Source organism: Amphimedon queenslandica, unplaced genomic scaffold (assembly GCF_000090795.2).
Source record: "Amphimedon queenslandica unplaced genomic scaffold, v1.1 AMPQUscaffold_13353, whole genome shotgun sequence".
NCBI classification, from domain to species: Eukaryota; Metazoa; Porifera; class Demospongiae; order Haplosclerida; family Niphatidae; genus Amphimedon; species Amphimedon queenslandica.
In genome coordinates, this window is record NW_003546411.1 from 62355 (window position 1) to 85210 (window position 22856).

At 36.4% G+C, this 22856-nt stretch overlaps 5 protein-coding genes across 7 annotated transcripts; 2 read left to right on the forward strand and 3 right to left on the reverse strand.

Annotated features, from left to right (window-relative positions):
- Positions 1-502: 502 nt before the first annotated feature.
- Positions 503-4116, reverse strand: LOC100639030 (cytoplasmic tRNA 2-thiolation protein 2-A-like). 2 transcript variants are annotated; one of them, XM_011406268.2, is made up of 17 exons: positions 4041-4116; positions 3923-3997; positions 3799-3877; positions 3529-3588; positions 3419-3479; positions 3053-3162; positions 2873-2981; positions 2258-2345; positions 2049-2097; positions 1912-2001; positions 1791-1837; positions 1654-1738; positions 1320-1411; positions 1033-1099; positions 900-978; positions 713-744; positions 503-660 (listed from the first exon to the last, which is right to left on the reverse strand). In XM_011406268.2, the coding sequence occupies exons 1-17, from the start codon at positions 4097-4099 to the stop codon at positions 604-606; spliced, it is 1239 nt and encodes a 412-aa protein (XP_011404570.2). In that variant the 5' UTR covers positions 4100-4116; the 3' UTR covers positions 503-603. The 2 variants fall into 2 exon arrangements, with proteins under 2 accessions (XP_011404570.2, XP_019853349.1); XM_019997790.1 differs by having other exon boundaries at positions 713-762.
- Positions 4117-4137: 21 nt separating this feature from the next.
- On the reverse strand, positions 4138-10994 carry LOC100639156 (sodium-dependent neutral amino acid transporter B(0)AT2-like). The gene is made up of 11 exons (XM_019997792.1): positions 10884-10994; positions 10680-10841; positions 10460-10570; positions 9879-10269; positions 9535-9679; positions 9190-9300; positions 8473-8724; positions 7842-8043; positions 6631-6790; positions 6145-6310; positions 4138-4691 (listed from the first exon to the last, which is right to left on the reverse strand). Exons 1-11 carry the CDS (start codon positions 10927-10929, stop codon positions 4299-4301), a joined length of 2139 nt encoding a protein of 712 aa, XP_019853351.1. The 5' UTR covers positions 10930-10994; the 3' UTR covers positions 4138-4298.
- A 1551-nt stretch (positions 10995-12545) lies between these two features.
- Positions 12546-14806, forward strand: LOC100639281 (natural resistance-associated macrophage protein 2-like). The gene has a single exon (XM_003387309.3). The coding sequence runs from the start codon at positions 12612-12614 to the stop codon at positions 14640-14642; it is 2031 nt and encodes a 676-aa protein (XP_003387357.3). The 5' UTR covers positions 12546-12611; the 3' UTR covers positions 14643-14806.
- A 571-nt stretch (positions 14807-15377) lies between these two features.
- On the reverse strand, positions 15378-18550 carry LOC100637759 (translocon-associated protein subunit alpha-like). 2 transcript variants are annotated; one of them, XM_019997794.1, is made up of 12 exons: positions 18471-18550; positions 18274-18404; positions 17767-17888; positions 17440-17563; positions 17270-17363; positions 17189-17222; positions 17020-17064; positions 16881-16967; positions 16633-16712; positions 16492-16573; positions 16245-16353; positions 15378-15579 (listed from the first exon to the last, which is right to left on the reverse strand). In XM_019997794.1, the coding sequence occupies exons 2-12, from the start codon at positions 18347-18349 to the stop codon at positions 15494-15496; spliced, it is 939 nt and encodes a 312-aa protein (XP_019853353.1). In that variant the 5' UTR covers positions 18350-18404; positions 18471-18550; the 3' UTR covers positions 15378-15493. The 2 variants fall into 2 exon arrangements, with proteins under 2 accessions (XP_019853353.1, XP_003387346.1); XM_003387298.2 differs by lacking the exon at positions 18471-18550 and having other exon boundaries at positions 18274-18468.
- A 74-nt stretch (positions 18551-18624) lies between these two features.
- On the forward strand, positions 18625-22471 carry LOC109582816 (uncharacterized). The gene is made up of 2 exons (XM_019997793.1): positions 18625-18874; positions 20981-22471. Exons 1-2 carry the CDS (start codon positions 18646-18648, stop codon positions 22360-22362), a joined length of 1611 nt encoding a protein of 536 aa, XP_019853352.1. The 5' UTR covers positions 18625-18645; the 3' UTR covers positions 22363-22471.
- The last annotated feature ends 385 nt before the right edge of the window (positions 22472-22856 follow it).

The window sequence follows — 22856 nt, forward strand, 5'->3', positions numbered from 1 at the left end:
GATAAAGACCAAAATATGCTGGGAGACTTGAGTCATTGTGAAAGAAAGAGGAGGAGAGTGGACCACCACATTGCATCAAGTTAATTCGCTGTATTGCTACATTGCTACCTCCAATAAAAGCAAACCCTCTTGCTGTTTGAATGGAGAAGACATCAGGAGAAGTAACACTGCAACTAATATTAGCATACAAAGTATCACTGCCAGACATCACAGTTAAATTAGACATATCTCGAAGGACACAGAAACCACCACCAAGAGAAATATGATGTGTCACATTGGGATCTAATAATAGGATTGTACCAGACCTTAACTTCCCTTGCCCTTCACTGTGACACAAATAGAATTCCAAATTTAATGTGCCATTTTGTGAATTAGGCACAAAGATTATATTATCTTTATTTTCAACCAACCCTGTACTACCATTGCTTACCAGCAGTGCCAATGAAAACAGGATAAAGAGAGAGCGAACCAACAACAGCCCAGAAGAGATCATTTCTCCTAGTTTGTTTTCAAAAAGAGCAATGACGTTCTTTTATTTAAATAAAATTTACGCATTACATTTGAGGAAAGCACACGAAATTGAAACTGAAAGCTCACAGTCAATTATAGTTCATTACTACCACCTGAGTCATCTTTCAATAACAATTCTAAAATGTTTTCCTTAAGAGAGAAAGAGTTGTAACAAAAAGCATGACTGCATGTAATAACATACATGTACTGTTCCCCTTGCAGTTAGTCTACAGCCTATAGAATGAGATGATACTACCAATGATGTATACAGTATACATTAAAATGTATACAGTATACATTAAAGGGGAAAACCAGAGTGAGATGGAGGTAGAGGCACATGATACAAAAGGTGAGAATTGAGGGAGAGCAAGAGAGCAGGATTAGCTAACCATAACACAAAAGCTTATTATTCCCTGATGTAGACACATGAGAAAACACTTCTTCATTAAATGATTCTTCACACGGAGCCTACACATAATCACATATCACACAATTAATAGTCTTGTGAAAATCTTGAGGTACCTGACACAGTGGACAACATTGACCAGAATGTACCAAATCTTCACTTAACTGTAACTTGTCACTAGTTCTATCAAAATAAAATCAATGTGTAGGCATCAAATTAATCACAATGACAAGGCTGATAATCTGCATTGTATTTTAGTAGTTATGAAAGAAGATACACGCAGCTTTCTACTTTTGGTAAGCTATAATTACTAGTAGCCTCTTTTAAATACAAATTTGAGAATATAAATTTTAAACTAGTTATACTGTAAATGTGTAAACACTAAACAGTCGCTTCTTATTACCTAAATATTGTACTGACTGTTGAGCTAAAGTTAGACTGTAATGAGTGAACAAAAGAAGCTGTCAGTCCCTCAATACTGTGTCCAGATGAACCCTAAGAATAATAACAATAATAACAACAACAATAATAATAATAATAATAATAATAATAATAATAATAATAATAATACATGCATATGCTCACTAGATTACCATTGTAAAATCAAAATTTTAATTGCTAATTACAATAGCTGGTTTAATAAAAAATATAAAGGCTATTACTACGACAAAACTGTTAGAGAAAAAAAGAGAAAAAGAGAATGGAGTAGAATGGAAAAGAGAAGAAAGAGAGCATACTGGTAATGAGTGATCACTGGAGGCATCAACTGATTGAAGCTGATGCAACGTCAAATATGAAGCAATTTCAGAGTCTGGAAACTCTCTTGATAAAAAACATAATAAAAATATGTAATACTTAATAAGCTTATTGCTACCTTAAAGGTCGTAATACCATAACGTCAGACCTGTTGTCACAAAAACCCTAAATATATAGATTAAATCAATTCAATGAGGATGAGATAATATTATTACATGTACCAGCTCAGATATACTTACAGTATCAAGAGGTATCGTGCCACCACGTCCCTGGGCTATGTTCCCTAGTAACCTAACAGAAAGTCGAGTAGCATTATCTCCAACAAGAATCTGTAAATTAATAACTTGAAGCAATGATTCGTCAATAGATATAGTACCTTGCCAGTGTTGAAGTATTTAGCAGCAATGTCAACAAGTAACTGCCGTCTGGTAAAAATAAAAAAAGAAATCAATCAGACAATGATATATCATATGTCCTATGTCATGCATTAAGTTTGAGAGAAAGTGGTGCTAACTTATGTAATGCCAATATCTTAATTCCAGTAATTTTTGAGACAGTAAATGTTATAATATACTTTTTGCTAACCTTAATGACTGTAGCATGTCTTCTTTAGCTGTTGAGCTTTTCAAACTATCAAATAATTGCTTTAATTTGACTTCCCCAGGCATTTCACCTTTTAAAAAGCAAAGATAAACAAGTTTACATAGTCAGATTCAGGGTTTCCCACAGGGTTTTGGCATAGTGCTCATGCAGTTCTTGTCAGTGGATTGTCAAGTTGCTCAAAAATTCGGCCCAAGTAAATTCCTTGTATTACCAGTAATTAAAAAAATCACTAGGAAAGAATGCTCTTTTTTATAATCTTTTTCTAAGACATAATACATGTACTTATGTTGTGTAGAAAGTTTGAACTCATTTCGATCAAGTTTGGATTTTTTATGAATTTTTTAAGTTGCTCAAAAACCAAGCCAAAGTCCCTTTACTACAGTACAGGGATTTTGGCATGTACTTATGTTATATTGCGTAGAAATTTTAAACTGATCCCAATCAAATTTTTTTAAATTTGCCCCGAATGCCATGTACTATATTGTAGTGCTTGTCAGCTCATGAAGCTCATACTATTTAGCTTACTTAGCAATTAGCATGCCAACCAGACAGACTAATGTAATATGCAGTAATAGAAATTAGGAAATAACTCTTTACCTTGACTGATTGATGAAGTGGGGTCTGGAGCAGCTAATTTTGAACGTTGTTCAGACCCAGCAGATAAAACTGCATCACTAATAGGCCACACCCTAGCACCAGTAAAAACCTGATAAAGATAATGACAAATAATAATATTTTCAATACAAGAAGATTGACTCTTCTAGTCTCGCTGCTTACCTCTTCCAATTTTGTAAAGTATCCTGGAAATTGTGTTTGAGCTATTATGCCAGAAACTTCTTTTAGCAAAGACTTCTGCCTCTCAGAGGCATAGCCATAAACCACACCCTCTAGTTAAGTAAAATGATAAAACCAGGAATACTAATGTTTTCAATAATATCGTATTCATTATCATTTGAGGTGATGTAAATGAAGAAACTAAGAATAAAACTATGTATAAATTTTTCATACATGTCTGCACATGCCAAGGACAAGTAAAAATAAGGCTCAGTTGTACGAACAACTGCAAAGCTAAGGAATTACCAAAAAATTTGATCTAAAGTAATATCCTCTAGCTATACAATATCAAAATTACAGAGAACATACCATCAATATAAATAATAATGGGAGTGAAACGGAGCCGTTTAACAGCATGTTCAGATAAACCCTAAAAATGAACATTGTACATGTTATAGTAAAACAAAAAGGTAACTGACCTCTTGAACAAGATGAAGTAACACACGAGAACTCTGACCACCAGAAAATGCTAAAAGTACCTAAAACAATACACCACCAATACAGGTACAAGCATTGTTTTAAAATAATTCATATTTTGTCTATTAATAAAAAAATACCAGTTCTGGCATAATGCACACCTAAAAATTTTTAAGGTGGTTCTGGAATAACTTAAATTATAAAATAATTATTATACAAAATAATATTAATTATTATTAATTATCCCTAGCTCAAAGTATTTAAATCACTACCTCTTCTCCTTGTCTTATTAGTCTGGATTTACCAAACGTTGATCTAAATCGATGAGTGAAATATTGATCAAAACAAGCCCTGGGGAGAGGAGAGAGTAGGAATGTATAAAAACAAGTGTCTAACCTGCAGAAAGGGTCTTTTGTTCTAGCTATAGTTACAGCTTTCTCTGAATTGCATTTCATACAAACCTGGTCCAAACTGTGCTAAGAGAAATGACAGGCCATGATGAAAATAGAATTACTTAAGAGGAGGAGGAGAAGAAATGACTTCTTGAACTTCATCTTCATTGACACTGCACATCACGTGTTAGCCACACCCACACCAATTAATAAAAATGATTTAATATAATTCATAATTATTTTTTTTTAAAAGAAAAATGCTATAATAATGTAAAATTAATCATTAAAATTAACTCAATGCATTGAAATTGTACATGTTGCATACAATAACCAGAACCTTAGTGATCCACACAATAAAACATAATAATACTGTTAAAACATTAAGACAATCCGTTAGCATTTCCACATGGAAATCTGCTGTCTTCCTCACTCTCGGCACTCGTCTCCGAGAGGGCATCAATAGGTGTTGGTTGTTCCTCATCAGCGTGGAAATAAGGCGAGGTCTGAGGCTCTTCAACTAGTTCATTCTCTTGAGGAGAGTAAGACTGCTGGAACACAACTCCCTTTACCTTCTCAACAACATAATGATACCTAGTCTTTGTTAATAGCCATGTTTCCTTGAGCTGCTTGCGTGCCCTGTGGTATATGATGAGTCTGATTATGAGTACAGTTGGTATGCAGAGGATTGATGAGAGGGTTATCATTGCTCCTATGAACTGGGCCCAGGTTGGATACTTGAGCCTAAACTCATCCATCACTTCTTCACCATCATGCTATATGGGGGGAGGAGGTATAAAGAAATACATGTACAGTGTAAATACATGTAAATACATGTATTTAATGTACTGCATACACTTGTATCATGTATAATAGCATACTGTGGTCTGGGAATATTTCAATTATGTTTTTGTGTGAGCAAAATTTAAATGTATAAAATTCAGTCTATATGGGTTTCCCACAAAGCATGCTAGGTGAGCTAAACAGCATGAGCTTCATGAGCTGACAAGCACTACAATACAGTACATGGCATTTGGAGCAACTTTAAAAATTTGTCAAATAATAAATTTTGATCAGAATCAGAAGCTCGAACTTGCTACATAACATAACAATAAGTATACAGTATTAAAAAATGGAGAATTCTCTCCTAGTCATTTTGGTAAAAATAATGCAAATACATGTAGCTACTCAGTACAGGAAGATTTTTTGAGTGACTTTTAAAATTTGTAAAAAATCTAAACTTGATCGAAATCTGCTCAAACTTGCTACACAACATAAAAACATGCATGCAAATCAGAAAAAAATTATAAAAATGGAGAATTCTCTCCTAGCCATTTTTGGCAAAATTCAGCCAAAGACCCTGTACTATAGTACAGGGACTTTGACCCAATTTTTGAGTAACTTGAAAAATTCATTAAAAATCCAATTTTGGTTGGAATCAGCTCAACATTTCTACACAACATAAGTACATGTATATGTATCAGAAAAAATTTAAAAATGGAGAATTCTCTCCTTTTCATTTTTGGCAAAATTTGACCAAGAACCCTGTACTATAGTACAGGGACTTTGGCCCGATTTTGGAGCAACTTTAAAAATTCATGAAAAATTCAATTGTGATTGGAATCAGCTCAAATTTGATACACAACATAAGTACATGTATATGTATCAGAAAAAATTATAAAAATGGAGAATTCTCTCCTTTTCATTTTTGGCGAAATTTGACCAAGAACCCTGTACTATAGTACAGGGACTTTGGCCCAATTTTTGAGTAACTTAAAAAATTCATTAAAAATCCAATTTTAGTCGGAATCAGCTCAAACTTGCTACACAACATAAGAGCATGTATATGTTTCATAAAAAAATTATTAAAATGGAGAATTCTCTCCTAGCCATTTTTGGCAAATTTCAGCGAAAGACCCTGTACTATAAGTACAGGGTCTTTGGCCCAATTTTTGAGCAACTTTAAAAATTCTTAAAATATTCAAACTTGATCAGAATCAGCTCAAACTTGCTACACAACATAAGAATATTTTAAAATTATAAAAACGGGAAACTTTCTCTTTCAAAAAACCCCCTATATAATGTGGTATTTTGTCAAATTTTTGAGCCACATTAACTGAATGAGCACTATGCCAAAATCCTTTGGAAAACACTGGTGGTAAGCATCGAGTGTGTGAAAAATATTTTGCATAAAATACAAAAATATTCCAACTCTCCTCTCTTCCTTACATTTATGACAGTATCAAATACAGTGTACTGAAGTGGTTGTACTATTTCATTAATAACGCTCCCAAAGAATATTATTATCATTACGATAGGACTCATGAAAGTCCAGACAAAGAACCAGAAGCGCCTCATGTAAAGATGCAAGTTGAAACTAATACCATCCAGAAACCTAGAGAATAATAACAATGAAATGTATAACAAGAATACATAAACAAAATCATCCTTTTTGTTAGTAAGGATGTGCCTTAAATACATACATTATTTTATGCAATATAAGATTATGTATAAATGTATGTAAAATTACATTATTTAAAAAATCAGATGCATTCATGTAACAAGCATTCACGTACTGCATGTAACAAGGATAAAAAAACTAATGATGTCCCACAGATAAAGAGCATACAAAAATGTCACTATCATTTCTGGCATACATGACATATTCTGTATGTACATGTACATGTGCGTATAATTTATTACATTATACTGTACCTATTAGCTCCAAATATCCAAGAGATGGTGACAACCTCACAAAGACCAATGAAGAGTAATGGTAGTGTTGAAGCATACTGATCAAACAATTGAAACAAGTAAAGACCATTACCAAGGACAAAGATAAAACTGACAAGGAAGAACAAGGTACAGACAATTACTAGAGGAAAGAGAGAGAGAGAGGGAGGAAGAGAGAGAGAGAGATAATAACTTTAATGTACATGGATAAGTATATGTAATTAGGAGTAGTAATATCCAGTCACTGTTATCAGTATTTGATAACAAACACCACAAATAGTGTCATTATAAGGCCACATCATAAACTGATACCATCAACTGTAACAATATGAACTTATCAAGGACAATCTAATAGTGAAGCTGATAATTATCTTCAATTACATGTACACTCTATCTTACAGCATAATCATACTTTATTCACTGTAGATGTTACATGCGTACATGTACACATAAAAAATGGCTCCAAATCAATTTTCATTACATTTTCTGATCTACTTGAGCTACATGTATGTAGAAAGTTTAAGCTGTTTCCAAATTTTCAAGTTATGAATGAGCCATTTATTTTTTACGACCTGAGGACAAAGGCCCAGGTAGTTCTATAATTGTTTTCACCATCACGCTATCTGCATACATGTATATTTGTACGCCTACACCTGGATTTCTTCTATATATTTACAGGTGGTATATCTATGCTTCTATTCACGTTGTATTGCAAGCCTTAGCAATCATCCGCCCACACTACTTTATGTAAGTGGGTGTGGGACGGCAAAAAATGGAGGCTTACACATGACAAAATTGTGTGCTTTCTAACAGCTAGAGAACACACTAAAGACTTCTCTAGAAGCATTAGAAGAAGGTGGAGAGAACTTTTATAAGTTTTAATAAGAAAAGGTGGTGACAACAATTATAGGAATTTTTTAATAATTTTTACACTTATATACTTTGTAAAAATAAAAAGAAATTACATGTAAATAAACTGAGCTATCATGAGGGTATAATGATACCCTTTCCAAAAATTGAGATCTTCACTACATGTGTCTCACAGTGACTCATCTTACCTTCTTATTGCTTTTAAAGCAAGCAGCCCGAACAGTTGCTTGTGGGTCACACAGTTTTACATTTTGTGGTTTTCACACAATACAATCATGAGTCTCATTATAGCTACAGGCTAATTACATATACTATAAACTTACATATCAATATCTCTTTCCTTATTTTCCTGATCTTCTTGCTATCAAGGAGCACAGTTATAAGACACTCCATTCCAGCAAACTGTGAGTCAATACCAAGGAGGAAGAGCATAATGAAGAAGAGAACAGCCCACAAAGGAGACACTGGCATGAGAGTGAGGGCTTGTGAGAATACAACAAATGCCAAACCAGGACCCTGAGACACTTAAGGGAAAAGAGGGAGAGAGAGAGAGGGGGGGGGAGAGGGAGAGAGGGCGGGAGAGTGAGAGAGAGAGGGAGAGGGAGAGAGAGAGGGAGAGGGAGGGAGAGAGAGAGAGAGAAAGAAAAAGGGTCATATACATGTACATATCTATGTGATAAATCTGGAGTGGAGGACAAAAGAGAATAAGATACGTGTGCTCCACTTTAAAGTACTACCAACTATATGTGCATGTATGTGTTAACAATACTAGGGGGAAATTATCACAACTTTTTGTAATTTATGATAAATGACCTGTGCCATTGAGCTTAATGCCTGGTGAAGAAACATTAGTTGTAGGAGGGATATATGTTAGGCCTCTTAAAATTACACACAATGATTATGGTAGATAAAAAACAACACATAAATGTAATGTTATGGTACATGTACACATACCAGCTGTGGCGGGACATTCAGAAGATTAGCCTTATATCCAACAATAGAGAAAACAATGATACTGGAAAATATTGACGTGAAAGAGTTAGAGAAACAGACAATGAGAGTATCAACCAGCGGATTGTTGTTCTGTTTGCTGTAACTTGATAAAGCAATCAGTGCCCCCATTGAGAGACCAAGTGAAAAAAATATCTGAGTGGCAGCCTCAAGCCATACTTGAGGCTGGAATAACTTAGTCCTAACAGTGTCAGACTAGAAGAGAGAGAGAGAGAGAGTATGGGGTGAAGGATCAAAAGAAAGTAGAAATAAAATGGTGCAAGACCTAGTTGCAATAAAACTCCCAAACAATAGATACAGTATCTATGGCCAAACTAAGGGGATCAATAATAATCACTATTTTGGGTAAACTACTATAGATTATTTATTGGCAAGGAATTAATATTGGTGATTAGAATTTCCATGAAGAAATCACCAATATGCAATCTGCCATTTTGTTTCAATCTGAGCATGCTCAATGGCACATGGCACAAAATCACCAATATAAAATCCACCAATTTCTTTCCACAGGCAAATTCGCCAAATATTACTCCTGCCAATAAATCATCTTGTATGGTATGTATGTACTAAGGTGTTAAACTGCTAAAATATCTATGGCTTGGGGGCAATGAAAGAAGAAAGTTAAAGGTGCATGTACATGTAGATTGTAAGTGAACTTACATCAGGTACAAAGAGGAACTTTATTCCATCGCCGGCTCCATCAAGAGTGACAGCTCTGAAGAACAATATAATGAGTACAATGTATGGAAAAATTGCAGTGAAATATACCACCTGGAATGAAGGAAGGGATGGAAAGAGAAAAGAAAGACAGAGATAGAGAAAGAAATAATGAATGAATGAATGATAGAAGCTTATCAGCTATGAGTAACATTAATATAATAATAGCAGTGATTCTTACTAATTCAATAATAGTAATGATCCGTAACACTTCACAACACACATACTTATATGTACATGTATTCATAACATACTGTACATACATTGTATATACACACTCTTATGTACCTTCCCAGTTGATTGTATTCCTTTAAACATACACAAATAGACGATTACCCAACCAGCAAATAAACACAGATAAATCCTCCAATTGAACCCACTGAAATCATTGATACTACCATTAGCCTCTAGCGTATTGACATACCAATAATACCTGTATAAGAAGAAGAGGATAAATGAGAAAAAAGTAAAAACCATAATACGTGTATACATGTACTACATAACCATAGTGCCATAATACATGATGTGCACCCTGCCAATTCCATACACACACACACACACATATATACATGTACATATAATAACTTTACTACTATTATTATAATTAACAAGACACAATGAATAGTCCCTACCTAGTAGAGTCATTCACACAACCTGCCAGATCAGAATATGGCGTAAAGGTCCCACCACACACTGTCCCATTCTCGTGTGCATGAAGATAATTCGAATTGATCGTATCGTTCAAAAGATTCAAGACGAATCCGCAACACTTTGCCCACGGCAAAGGATCTTGAAATGAGTGGAAGAAATACAGTATGACCCAGCTCATGATGACATTGTAATATAGAGATATGTATACAGTGACTACGGAGGCGGCTAGACCAATACCCCAAAGATTAGGGCATATCTTAAACCAGGCAAGTATGGGTCCTTTCTGGAGAGTCTGCCCGATAAGTGTTTCGAGATAAAATAAAGGAATACCAACAACAAAGAGCATAGTGATGTATGGAATGACAAAAGCAGCTGTGGAAAGAGAGAGAGAGAGAGAGGGAAAAAGAAAGAGAAATGAAATCAAGAATTGATTATACAAGGAAGGTGTCACCAGAGACAGACAATACAAGATCTATATATAGAAGTATATTAAAGTGATCAGTTACATTTACATATTACACATCAAATACGGTCAAGATTATGTGACACTAAGATACAGTACCTCCTCCATTTTTAGCCACTAGATATGAGAACCTCCATACATTACCTAAACCAACAGCATACCCTAACAGTGTCAGTATGTACTGGGCTCTGTTGTCCCATTGACCACGCTCTGGGGAAGAATAGGAAAGAGATAATGGGGGGGGGGAGAACAAGAAGAATAGGAAAGACAAAAGGTGAGAAAGATTAAATAATTATCACAATGTGTGTGAAGGTCTCACTTTTCTTATCATCCTTCTTCTTAGCTAGTCTCCTTCTCAGCCAGTTCCATTTCAATAGAAAGGGGAAGATCTTGACCCACCATAGCTCTTTCACACTGTCTTCATCGACCAGGTCATTTGGTTCAGTCTCTGGTGTGGGTTCAGTCTCAGAAGTCACTGTGTCTGTAAATATATGTTTCTTACAGCTAGCAGTTGTATTTGTACCATAATGGCTGCCTGACTGCAGCTCCAAATCCTCCTTTTCACTCATTCCTCTCTCACTAAATAGATTTCAGGGAAGTTGAAGTTTGTCTCCTCCTATATCTCTAATGAAGTGGGTGTGGTCATTCTACCCACCTGACCAATGAGATTGCTTGATTCACGTGCTATTAAGAAATTGACCTCTACTGATCAATGGCCCTCTCAGTCTCTCTCGCCCTATTTCTCTTGTTCTCTCTGTCCTTCAGAGAGGGTCAAGGTGCTGATAAAGTCATACCTCACGAGCCGCTCTCTGTCATAAAGTCCTATCTCCATTCTCCCTCGGATGAACAGCTCTCATTATGGCGCCCATTAATAGAGTCTAGTGGCCCCACCCGAGAGAGCCTGCTAGCTAAAATGTTAACAAACATCAAGCACCTCGTCCAGTCAAGGGCTATAGTGATGTCACTGGATGGGCAGCTTATATTAGAGAGTTTCCCTGAGACCATGAAATGGAATACAAGTCAAGTCTTACCAAACTGTAACGTGCTTACATTAATCACCTCATCCCTCACTATACTCCTTGAAGGACACGAACCAGATATTTTCTTCAAAGCACTTCGTGAGCTCTCTATATCAAAGAAGAAACTAAACGTCCCACAGCACTACCAGTACATGACCCTAATGAGTCTCTTTAATAAACTCCCTGATGGCATTGATAGGGATAGCAAGACATTCAACATAGAGTTTAATGTTCAATGTCATGTTGCCTTTCAAGCTGTCAATCATCTATTAGGCCGGTCTCTTAATGAAGCCTGGAATGATGCATTTATGAGTCTACAGTTAGATGAATCGATACTTAATGATCAAGGACATCCTGTCGTTCCATTCTTTAACCTTTATCGTCTGACCGAAGTCATACACTCTGATTTGAATTCATTGCCTCTCTTGTCTGAAGATGAAAGGGACATTTATGAACGTAGTGACAACTATGCGTTTGGTTGGTGGATGAATGCTGGTATTGATGGTAACAGGCTCCTTGACACTCTCCCTAATGATGCTATGTTTAGTATGAGCCCAACAGCTCAGATATTCGTTATACCATCTTTAAAGATGTCTGCTGTCTTTGTAAATAATGCAGAGACTTCGTGGGCAGAGAAGACATATGATGAGGTCCTGTTCTCTAATAATGAGTTATGGCGTCAGGTCCTTTTGATAATTAATCCAGAGTACAGTCAAGCTTATCAGAAGGAGAGAGAAGAAAGGATGAAAGCTGAAGGAACTGGACCACCGGCTGGCAGCAATGAAGAAAATGAAAATGAAGATAAAGAAAATGAAAATGAAGGTGTAAACTCTGAACAATTGGGCACTTTAGGAATGATATTTAATTGGATAGCCTTTGGACTGAATTGGATTCTCGGTGTATTCTATCTTTATTTAGAATTCACTTCAGCCCAACACATTTTTATACGCATACTCCTCTGGGTTGTGTTTATCAGTGTGGCTCATGTAGTGGTCTACTGGAGCTTTCACATTGTATGGAAGACACTGACTATACTGTTCTCTCGAACGCATGAGAGCAGACCAAAGGCTGGAAAGACTGATTGATAATGTATACCACCATGTATGGATTTTGTGGTATTATTATAATTATGGTTTTCATTTTATTAAATTTTTTGAAATAATAATAATTATCCATCATGGTGGAAGGTGTGGTTGATGGTAGTGGCCGGCCGCCGGCCTCTGACTTAAGTTATGGTTAGTGTCTTGCCATACAAGGGGAAAATACTAGAGGAGAGAAAACTTAAAGCTGTTGAAGATAAGGTCTTGTTGCTCTCTCCCTCCGCTTTCAACTCGTTTTCAGACATGGAGGATGAAGATGAGATTTTTGGCAAAGAGACCAACAAAGAGACAGCGAGAGAGACAGACCGAGTAGTGGATACTAGAAAACAAAACGGTGCCGGGGGCTACTTTGAAAGGAAGGTACACATACCTGATAGCGAGGGCTTCAAGTACATTGCTGGGTTCAGTTTCAAGAAACTCTGGGCTTTCTCTGGTCCCGGTTTCCTAATGAGCATAGCCTATCTTGATCCTGGTAATATAGAATCAGACCTTCAATCAGGAGCAACTGCCGGCTACCAGTTGCTATGGCTACTGATGGTATCCACTTTCCTTGGTCTCCTCCTACAGCGTCTCTCTGCTCGTCTGGGGGTCGTCTCTGGTCGGAACCTTGCCGAGGCATGTCGTGAGAACCTACCATTCGTCCCACGTATATCTCTATGGCTCATGATTGAAGTGGCTATTATCGGTAGTGACATGCAAGAGGTCATTGGGACTGCGATTGCCTTTTATCTCCTCTCACATCGTCACATCCCTCTCTGGGCCGGCGTCTTGATAACAATATTTGACACCTTTTTCTTCCTGTTCCTTGACAAGTACGGACTAAGAAAGCTAGAGTTGTTCTTTTGTTTCCTCATCACTGTAATGGCACTAGCGTTCGGGGCAGAGTTTGTCTGGGCGAGTATTGCCGGTTACGTTGATTTCGTTGCTTTATTAAAGGGACTATTCGTCCCCGAGGTTTCTTCATCAAGGGTTGTGGTGGCTGTGGGTATAGTTGGTGCAGTGATAATGCCCCATAATATCTATCTTCACTCGTCACTAGTGAAGTCCCGTGAGGTAGAGACGGACAATCCCAAGAAAATTAAAGAAGCCAATTTTTATTTCTTCATAGAGTCGGCTGTTGCTCTCCTAGTCTCTTTTGTTATCAATCTGTTCGTAGTGTCCGTATTTGCTGCTACATATAATGGACTTGTCTCTGAAGATATTGAACAAATATGTCCTGAAGTAATAAACTCTAGTGCAGATACCTATTCCCCTAATGACACTGTACCTATTGATATATATAAAGGAGGACTCTTCCTTGGTTGTTACTTCACTGGGGCAGCTAAGTACATATGGGCCATTGGTATCCTCGCTGCCGGGTCTAGTTCTACCATGACCGGAACCTATGCGGGTCAATTTGTGATGGAAGGGTTCCTGGACATACACTGGAGTCGTTGGAAGAGGGTTATGTTCACTCGCTCTATTGCCATCCTTCCTACACTAATGGTGGCTGTCTTTACTAGTATTGATCGCTTGACTGGAATGAATGATATACTGAATGTTGTCCAATCTCTCCAATTACCATTTGCCCTCCTACCAATCCTACACTTCACTAATTCTTATCTAGTAATGGGCTCCTTTAAAAATGGCATCATCATGAAATTCATTATTTGGCTTCTAGCTCTCTCAGTGATATGCATCAATTTCTTTTTTGTGTACACCTTTATTAAGGACCGATCGCAATTTTGGGTTTACATTCTAACAGTCATTGTTCTCCTACCTTATCTCTCTCTGGTCCTCTATCTAGGGCTCAAGGCTCTTGTTAGCTCACTCCCTCGTAAAGCCTCGGATTGCATCAATAGCAAGATGAAGAGGATACCATTATGTGATTGCCCGTGGTTGGATAGGATAAAGTGTATTTCCTCTAAGAAGTATTGCAGTTGGTTTGGACGAGCTGAGGACGCATTGGAGAGACAGAAAGATAGAGCAGGACAGCTCATAAAAGAGAAGATGAAGCGGACCTGTTCCTTGTGTTACCCCTCCCAGTGTTGCCGGTCTGAAGATCATGTAATGAGTGATGATGAGGAAACTGAGCTGCTGGACACTAGCACTTCAAGTTCTTCTAGTGTTGGGGCTGGAGGAGGCTCTGAGGCTACTTTTGATGAGTCTGAAACTATAAACTAATCATTAATATTTTTGTATCATTTTATCTTTCACAATCGTACATGTCAATTTGCTAGATATTTATTATTTTTTCAATTTCATTATCAATGTACGCATACTATTCTTTCAGAGCCTCTTGTAGCCCAGCAATGTACTGCACACTTGTCGGTATTATTTACCATTAATATAAATGTGTATTGCTAGTGTCTATGTAGCAGTGTTAAATGTTAATGCAAAAATGTATTGCTAGCCAGTATCTGTTATTTTATAAACAATAATAATTATGCTAGTCAGTCATTTAAGTGAAAAGCCTTTTAATAGAGTTTGTACTCATCACGTTATACTACTGACCATAGTACAGACCTCTTGTCCAAGTATAGTAATTTACACACACACACACAACATTTGGCTTCTTATCAGTCACACAACTGATACTGGTGTGAGTGGTGTCATGCACAACCAACATTGACCATAACTGAACCAGTGAAACTATCAGTACGTGTATACACTATACAGGTCACAAATAAGTGTCTCAAATTTTACTATTTTGTACTTATTACCATATAGATAATTAAAAAAATTTTTAATGCCCAAAATTTTTTGTGAATTTTCACAATTTATTCACAATTCACGAACATAAAATCTGCAAAAAAAAATTTAATACAGTTTTACATATACCGTACCTCAAAAGATTTTGGATGAATTTGTGAAATTTTTCAGACTCTCTGTACGGTATTATTATTACTATTATTATTATTATATTTTATTGATGCAACAATTGAAAAAATAATAATAATTATAAAGAGGAGCAACAATAGAACAGAGAGGCACAGCTGAGACAAGGAGAATACACTGCTATTGCTTCTGTCATTCTAATCAACTTTAGGAGTGTTCAATGTATTATTGCTAGTTGTCTTCTGTCTGTTACGAGGTGACGTCGGCTTCCTTGGGCTCTTCTCTACATTTGATAGAGACAGAAATAATAATGAGAATAAACATGTACATGCACAGGGTTGCCAACAGAATTTTGGCATAGTGTTCTCTGGAAATTTTTGAAGTTGCTCTAAAATCTAATTAAAGGCTTTGCAGGATATTTTGTCAAAAATGAATAGGAGAGAATTCTCCATTTTAATAATTTTTTTGATACATATACATATACTAATGTTGTGTAAAAAATTTAAGGTGATTCACAGAAAAAATTGGTTTTTAAAAATTTTTGAAGTTGCTTCAAAATCAGGCCAAAGTCCCTGTAACCAAATTACTAATATTACTAGTACATGGTCGTTGGCCAAATTTAGTCAAAAATAAAAAGATATTTCTCCATTTTAATAATTCTTTGATACATATACATGTACTTATGTTGTGTTAAATTTTGAGCTGGTTCTCATCAAAATTGGAATTTTTAAAAATTTTTGAAGCTGAACCATAAATGCTACAACAGCCTTCTAGCTCATGCACTTATCATCCATTGGGGGAAACCCTGTATAGTACATGTCATTCCAGAGTGAAGCTGATTCCTAACAAAATGACTGATAGTGTGGATGTACATGCACATGTGTACATTCACATGCATAAAAGGCTAATTAATATAAAATTCACAAACAGAAAAGTTCAAGTAGTTACTTTGTATAGTTCCTTCAGGGAGCCAGCTCTCATCAACCTGACTCCTCTTGTTCTTAGTAGTACCTCTTTCAACTGGAGCAGCACGCTTCTTTGGAGCTGCCCTACCACCCTAAGAGAGAGAGGGGGAGAGAGAGAGGGGGGAGAGAGAGGGGAGAGAGAGGGGGGGAGAGAGAGAGGGGGGAGAGAGAGAGGGGGAGAGAGAGAGAGGGAGATGATACTGTGAAGGTATAAGCTAAAGTATACTTACTCTTTTAACTGTAGTCCATACAAAATGAATAATAAACATCAGCAGGCAGACTCCAGATATCATTAGCACATACATGAAGAACCTAGCAGTATTAAAAATAAATAATAACAATCCCTCTTTCAGCTCTCTTCTTATACTCACGACTCAGCATCAAATTCTTCTTCAATCTCGACAATATTAACAGTTCCATTAAAAACAGCATCTCTAAACTCATTGCCTTCCTGCAAATTAGTAATGATAATTATCAAATTTCTACACTATTTACAGACAAAAATTACACGTACATATCACTACAACAATGCAATCACTACTGTTACCATTATATATTACTATTACCCAGATCAGGTCATAAGTACACAATAAAATGAGATATTATAGACATGACTCACCTCTGTCTTATAATATACATTAACAACTAAGCCAAACGGTCTGGAATAGAAAGATTCACTAGGAGTAAAATCATATGTGAATGATGCCTAGGGAGGTGAAGGTAAAATTAATAAGAATAAAAAAAAAAACAACATGTACCTGGTGGGAAGGGGGAACGTAGGCATCATAATAAACCTTTGAAAACTATAAAGAACAAAACATGTGTTAATATGCATGTAATACATGTACACGCAATACATATACATGTACATATCAATAAAGGTAAAAGTGATCATTCTAGCTTGGACAAGACAATAATGTTACTCACATTTTGAATAAAATAGGAAAAATCTTGAGGATACCTATAATACGTATGTACATGTGTAATAAATATAAGTACACACTGTACCTAAATGAAGCCTCAACTGACGTCACTATAAAATTTTCATTACCATTGTTTGAGAAACCAATCAAAGACTTAACGATCTGACCAGCCAGGAAGTCTTAAGAAATTAGAGAAAGAGAGAGACAGTAAGAGAAAAGTATAACATAGATGTGGCATTATTTATTGTTACTTACTATTTTCAGCTCTGTTAGTGAATATAATGTCAGTCTTAGCATCAGGCGATGGCTTATATAAATCTTCTTCTTCTTCCTCCTCCTCCTCTTCCTCTTCTGATCCAGCACCATCACCACCTGATTCCTACACACACATGCAATATGTTATGTGTGTACACAATACTTTATTATTATTATGAAAATAGAGGAAATCATTAAGAAACCACAATTATATAAACAAAATGGGGAGAGATAAAATGAGAGAGAAGAGACAGTGTATGTGCTGAAAGACCCAAATAAAGAACAAAAGATGTGATTGTATATTGTGTGTGTGTGCTAGTCTCTTACCCTAGCCTCTCCAGCGTCTGGTAATACAACATTCTCATCATCCTCTCCCTCTTCATCATCCACTGACATCACTTCATCATCTTCACCAACAACAGCATCATCAGCTAACGCCAACGATGGGCCTAAGAGGAACAAGAGAGAGGAAAGAAGGGGAGAAAGAAAAAAAAAAAGAAAGGGTCAACAAAGTATGGAAGTACATGTACTAAGATAATGAACGTGTATGTACTGTCCATTATGAGGTCTCAGAGTAGATAAGCTGAATCAAAGAGCTAACGGTACGCAAGCACACTCCTTCTAACAGTTACCATAGCAACTGATAGACATTAGCATCACATCCCAAACGACCATAAGTCGTAAATAATTACCACGGCAACAAGAACTGTTCCCGTGGCAACATTATACGAGCGTGAACAAGGGAGAGTAGCTTTACATGCCGCCTAGCCTCAGACCAAATGCCACAAATACATCATTGACCTCAACAAGGCCTTATGCACTCTTTGGACTCACCAGAGAGGCTGAGTAAAGGGGTTAAAAATAAACTAAGTGAGAGTAGAAGGACAAGACTTCCTCTGGGGCTCATCATATTCTCCAGTGATTCAATACGGACCAGTCAGACTATCATAAGAGACGGTCCTCTACTGTAGAGTGAGGGAAGGAGAAGATGGAGACGGATAATTCACAATAGCTTTTGTACATAGACTCACCCTAAAGGCCTAATTATGAAAAGAGACCGCACCTATAACAATAAAAATCTTTGATCGTCACGCCCATTTAATTGAACTGGGTGGGGTTAAGTTGCCCACGTGGTATAATCCTGCTTTTTGCTCTATCGCAGTCACAGTGCAGTCTATGGCTTGACCGCCACCATAGCTTGCTATTATGGATCGGTATCGGAGCATAAAGTATCCTGTTTGGGTAAAGTACAACGGTGAAGTTTCAAAAATATTAGTGGAGGATGAGGAATCAATCGTTAATCAATGCTGGGAAAAAATTTCAGCTAATTCTCGGGTGAAACAGACAGCAAAGTTTAACGGGAGGAGTCTGGACTATGAAGAAAAGGTCGTATCTTTAAATACAACTGAAGACAATCCAATGGAATTTTTCAAAGGTTATTGATAATGTGTGATCATTAGTACTAGTCTTTGTCTGATATTGTGTCATTTTATTCTTGTGGTCAACTGCATGTTCATTAGTAGACAGTTCGCAAAGCCTGCATGTAACCATGGATAGTAGAGCAAGGAAATAGATTGGAAACGCCTATACAAAGGTGTAGACCATCTGTTATGTCATGGCAGTTGCTCTTACTTGATATATCTATATCTTTCTATCCTTTTGTAAGAAATCCAATCACTTTTTCGGTCAGGTTTAAGGATTTTTGTGCCCAAATATGATTGATTATATGTACATATGCTACTTTTTTGTGCAACTCTACATGATCTACTTGTGAAAACTAGCTGTTTGTGACAAGACTAATGACTGACAAAGAGGTGATACTTTGTACACCTCTTGCATCAGGATTGAGCAGTTTACAAATGAAATATAAGTTTAATTGTGTTCATTATAGTTGTTTGTATGTACTTATTTAGTTTTATATCATAATAAAAGCCTAAATGAGTGCTAAACTAAGGTGTTTTATATATTGATCAAATTTTCTAGAGTTTTGTAGCCACAGAAGCGACTCCAGGGTGTAATTTTCTTTCAAAAAAGAAAGCAGAAGGACATGAGCAACAGAACATTGTGATCTCATTGATACTGACTGCTCTTTCCTCTGTAGTTGGCCTTTTGTAAGCTCTAAGGATGACTGCAGCAACTGAATAGGAGCCATATTAACATGTTATTGTAGTTAATTCATTGCTTCCGGTATAGCGGATGGTCCATGCCTTTATATAGGCATTTCCAATCCATTTCCCTGCTCTACTATCCATGATGTAACACATACCGTATAGCGAGTTTATTTTGAGGATAACGAATTTCGCAGATTTTTAGATATTTATAGGGAACAAGATGACAGAATAGTGGAAATTCGTGAAAATTAATTCTGCGAACTTTCGGATACAGGTCATTTGCAAAATTTATTATTCTCAAAATAAACCGGCTATATATATGGTATGAGTAATACTTTTGGAAACCATGACAATAATGCACCACAAAAATAATTCTACACTATTTGGTAATGATTAACCCTACTGAGCTAATACCTTTGTAGTCTTACAGTACAGGGGCATAGCCAAGGGACTTTTTTTTAATTAAAATTTTAAATTAAGCTGTTTTGGAAAGAAAAATTGCTCTGCAACTTACATATTGAAGGTTTTATAAAAATTTTATGGCACACTCACTTACCCCCTCATTCCAAAAAAAATTCTGCCTACGCCCCTGTCTGAAATCTTAATATACAGTTCCTTAAGCTATCAAACCGTAAGACTTCAATAATTGAATCTGGCATTAGCTTACTAAACACTTCATGTCTCACGCCACACTTATTATTTTAGTCACTGTACCAAAGTGTAACTTTTACAATCTGGGGACAAAGCATCAATTTTATTAATTATTTTAATTATTTGTTAATTATTTTAAGCATCAATTCAAGCATTATCTTTACACAGCATACATTTTGTAAGTACATGTATATGCATGTATATCAGGAAAAATATCAAAATAAGGGGTTTTCTCCTAGCCAGTTCTGATGAAATATCTTGTACTATAATACAGGATGCAACTTTGCAATTTTATTAAAATCTAATTTTGATTGGAACTCTGGTCAAGATAAGGTTCTCTATAAAGTCTGGTAAGCATAGGAGCTCGTTTTCCCGGTATAGCAAGGCTGCAAAAGTTGTGGCAGCCATTTTGTTTGGGGGTGAATCCTACTTAGTAACGCTACCGCGTTACTAATAAGCTCAAATTTTCTACACAACATAAGAACATTCTTCATTTTTTCCTGATACATATACATGTACATGCATGTACATGTATATGTATCAGGAAAAAATGAAGAATTTTCTCCATATGTTTTTGGTGAAATACCCTATACTATAGTACAGAGTCTGACATGTGCACCCGCGTATGTAGAAAACACCAACAAAATATGTGTAGATGTAGATGTGTACATTTATAAGTAAATGATGTAATACTAATTTATCAAGTTTAATCTTGCTATAACAAGCCTTCACCCTTCACATCTATTTAATTTATGCTACAATACTTTTATTATTTATAGGAGACAATATAATGGCTCACGGACTTCCACCTATGACACAATGTGGCTGCAATTCAGCTTACACCACTCCTGATCATGATCCAGCAAAACTCATTGAATGTAACTGGCCTAGTAGAATAGAGAGGGTGAAAATAACAGGAAAACGTCAATCGTTATTATGGATGGAGCACAATATGCATAATCTGACTTGGAGTTCAGAGGGTTGCTTAGTTCAATACGTGAGACGGATTTTTTTGTATGATATTATAGTGGAAGTAGGGATGCCTTTTTTAGAATCGTTAGAATGTGAGGAAGAAATGTCATTATTTGATCCACAAAGAATCAACATAATTGCTATACGTATGTTTGGGGTTCCGATTGGTGTAGTGGTAGTCAAGAAGCCAGGGTCATCCAGTAGAAGAAGCTTAGATGATGAAAAAGTTATTGGCCAGATCTACGATTACCTTAAGTACATTAAAACATACACGGGAAGCCGTCATCCTATTGGTATCCTCACAAGTTATTATAACTGGCGTGTCGTTTGGTTATCTGAAAGTAATGGATTTGCAAGTTCACCCACACCATCTTATCATCATAGTTCTGGAGTAAGAAATCCTTCATATAAAATCACAACTGAAGTACCCGACTGGAGCAAGAGTCAAGAGGCATTCGTATGCTCAGTTTATGGTCAACAATCTTCAGGGTCGTTTGCAGAACGGAAACTAATTGGAACACCGCTCATTAAATGGAATGATCCTGACTTGCTTCATTTTCTCATCTCTGCCCTTTTTAAAATGACATTATCACCAGTAGATTCTGTTCAGTTGTCTACTTTTGACAAGGGAAGGTCTTACATTTACGTAAGAAAAGAAGAGTGGTCCTGGGATGAACCCACTCAAGAGGGTAGTCTTAGATATTGTGATAATCGATTGCCACAGTTTCAAAATGTAGATCTGTTTCTTCTTGCTGATCTTGGTGGTGGTGCAGATGGGAGAGTATGGCTCGCAGCAACTATGAAAGGGGAAGTGTTTGTCATTAAATTTTCAAAAGATGAAGTAATACTTGAGCAAGAAGCAGATATCTGGAAAAGAGTTTGGAGATGTGATGCTAGAGTTCTGAGGCTGAATGGTCGTTATGGACTGGCTATGCCATGGGTGAAACCATGTGATGAAGCTGACTTTGAGAATAAGGAGATCCAAGAAGCCATTAAAGAGTCAGTCAGGACACTTGCTAGTGCTGGATATAGGCACGATGACCTCAGGCGCCGTCACGTGGGATTGTATAAGACTGGCTCAGTCTATAAAGCTGTTCTCTTTGATTTGGCCCATGTTTTAAGTGTCAATAAAGAGGCAGTGGAGGAATCAGTAGTGATAATGATGAAGGACTTGAGCATAAATTTGTGACAATTAATTAATGTTTATGTATCATTATATGCAATAGTTATTTCATGTTCTTGAGACTTTCATTTATGTTAGTTTGTTGCTGCACTATTGGTCACAGCATGCTCATCCTGATATTCATTTAATTGAGGCATTAGTTTTGTGCTTTATTCATTGCTCCTTCAATGAAACAGTATGTCCTTATAATAAGGTACCTGATCATAGAAGGGATCAGTGAAAAGTGGCTGGAAGCATTGCATACTTTTGTATAATCATGTGGTAGCTCCTTAATTCTCCTATGAGACCGTGGTATGAGAGTGGCACAGAGTTTGAATGTGACGATTATGATGCACTGAGGTTTAACAATGTTCTAATGAATCCGTTACCATTCATGTTACCAGCACTTTTGTTTAATGGTACTGGTCATACTTTATGCTTGCAGAATTATATTAAGTCTTAGGATAGTCTTGGCTCCAGCCCCTAATCTAGTCTTTGTATAATGATATTAAAACATTTTT

Bases quoted from the DNA above. Each gene is read 5' to 3' on its own strand.
- LOC100639156 (XM_019997792.1), bottom strand. From the start codon at position 10,929: ATGAGTGAAAAGGAGGATTTGGAGCTGCAGTCAGGCAGCCATTATG. The intron at 10,270-10,459 runs GTACTGTATCTT...CTCTTTCCACAG, and splicing joins AGTGGCTAAAAATGGAGGAG to CTGCTTTTGTCATTCCATAC. The intron at 9,680-9,878 runs GTAGGGACTATT...CTTCTTATACAG, and splicing joins TGTGTGAATGACTCTACTAG to GTATTATTGGTATGTCAATA.
- LOC100639281 (XM_003387309.3), top strand. From the start codon at position 12,612: ATGGTTAGTGTCTTGCCATACAAGGGGAAAATACTAGAGGAGAGAAAA.
- LOC100637759 (XM_019997794.1), bottom strand. From the start codon at position 18,349: ATGATGAGCCCCAGAGGAAGTCTTGTCCTTCTACTCTCACTTAGTTTA. The intron at 17,364-17,439 runs GTAAGTAACAAT...TAATTTCTTAAG, and splicing joins CACTAACAGAGCTGAAAATA to ACTTCCTGGCTGGTCAGATC. The intron at 17,223-17,269 runs GTACAGTGTGTA...TACGTATTATAG, and splicing joins TCAGTTGAGGCTTCATTTAG to GTATCCTCAAGATTTTTCCT.
- LOC109582816 (XM_019997793.1), top strand. From the start codon at position 18,646: ATGGATCGGTATCGGAGCATAAAGTATCCTGTTTGGGTAAAGTACAAC. The intron at 18,875-20,980 runs GTTATTGATAAT...TATTATTTATAG, and splicing joins TCCAATGGAATTTTTCAAAG to GAGACAATATAATGGCTCAC.
- LOC100639030 (XM_019997790.1), bottom strand. From the start codon at position 4,099: ATGTGCAGTGTCAATGAAGATGAAGTTCAAGAAGTCATTTCTTCTCCT. The intron at 3,480-3,528 runs GTCAGTTACCTT...GTTCATTTTTAG, and splicing joins TACTTCATCTTGTTCAAGAG to GGTTTATCTGAACATGCTGT. The intron at 1,100-1,319 runs GTAATAAGAAGC...TTATTTTGATAG, and splicing joins ACAGTCAGTACAATATTTAG to AACTAGTGACAAGTTACAGT.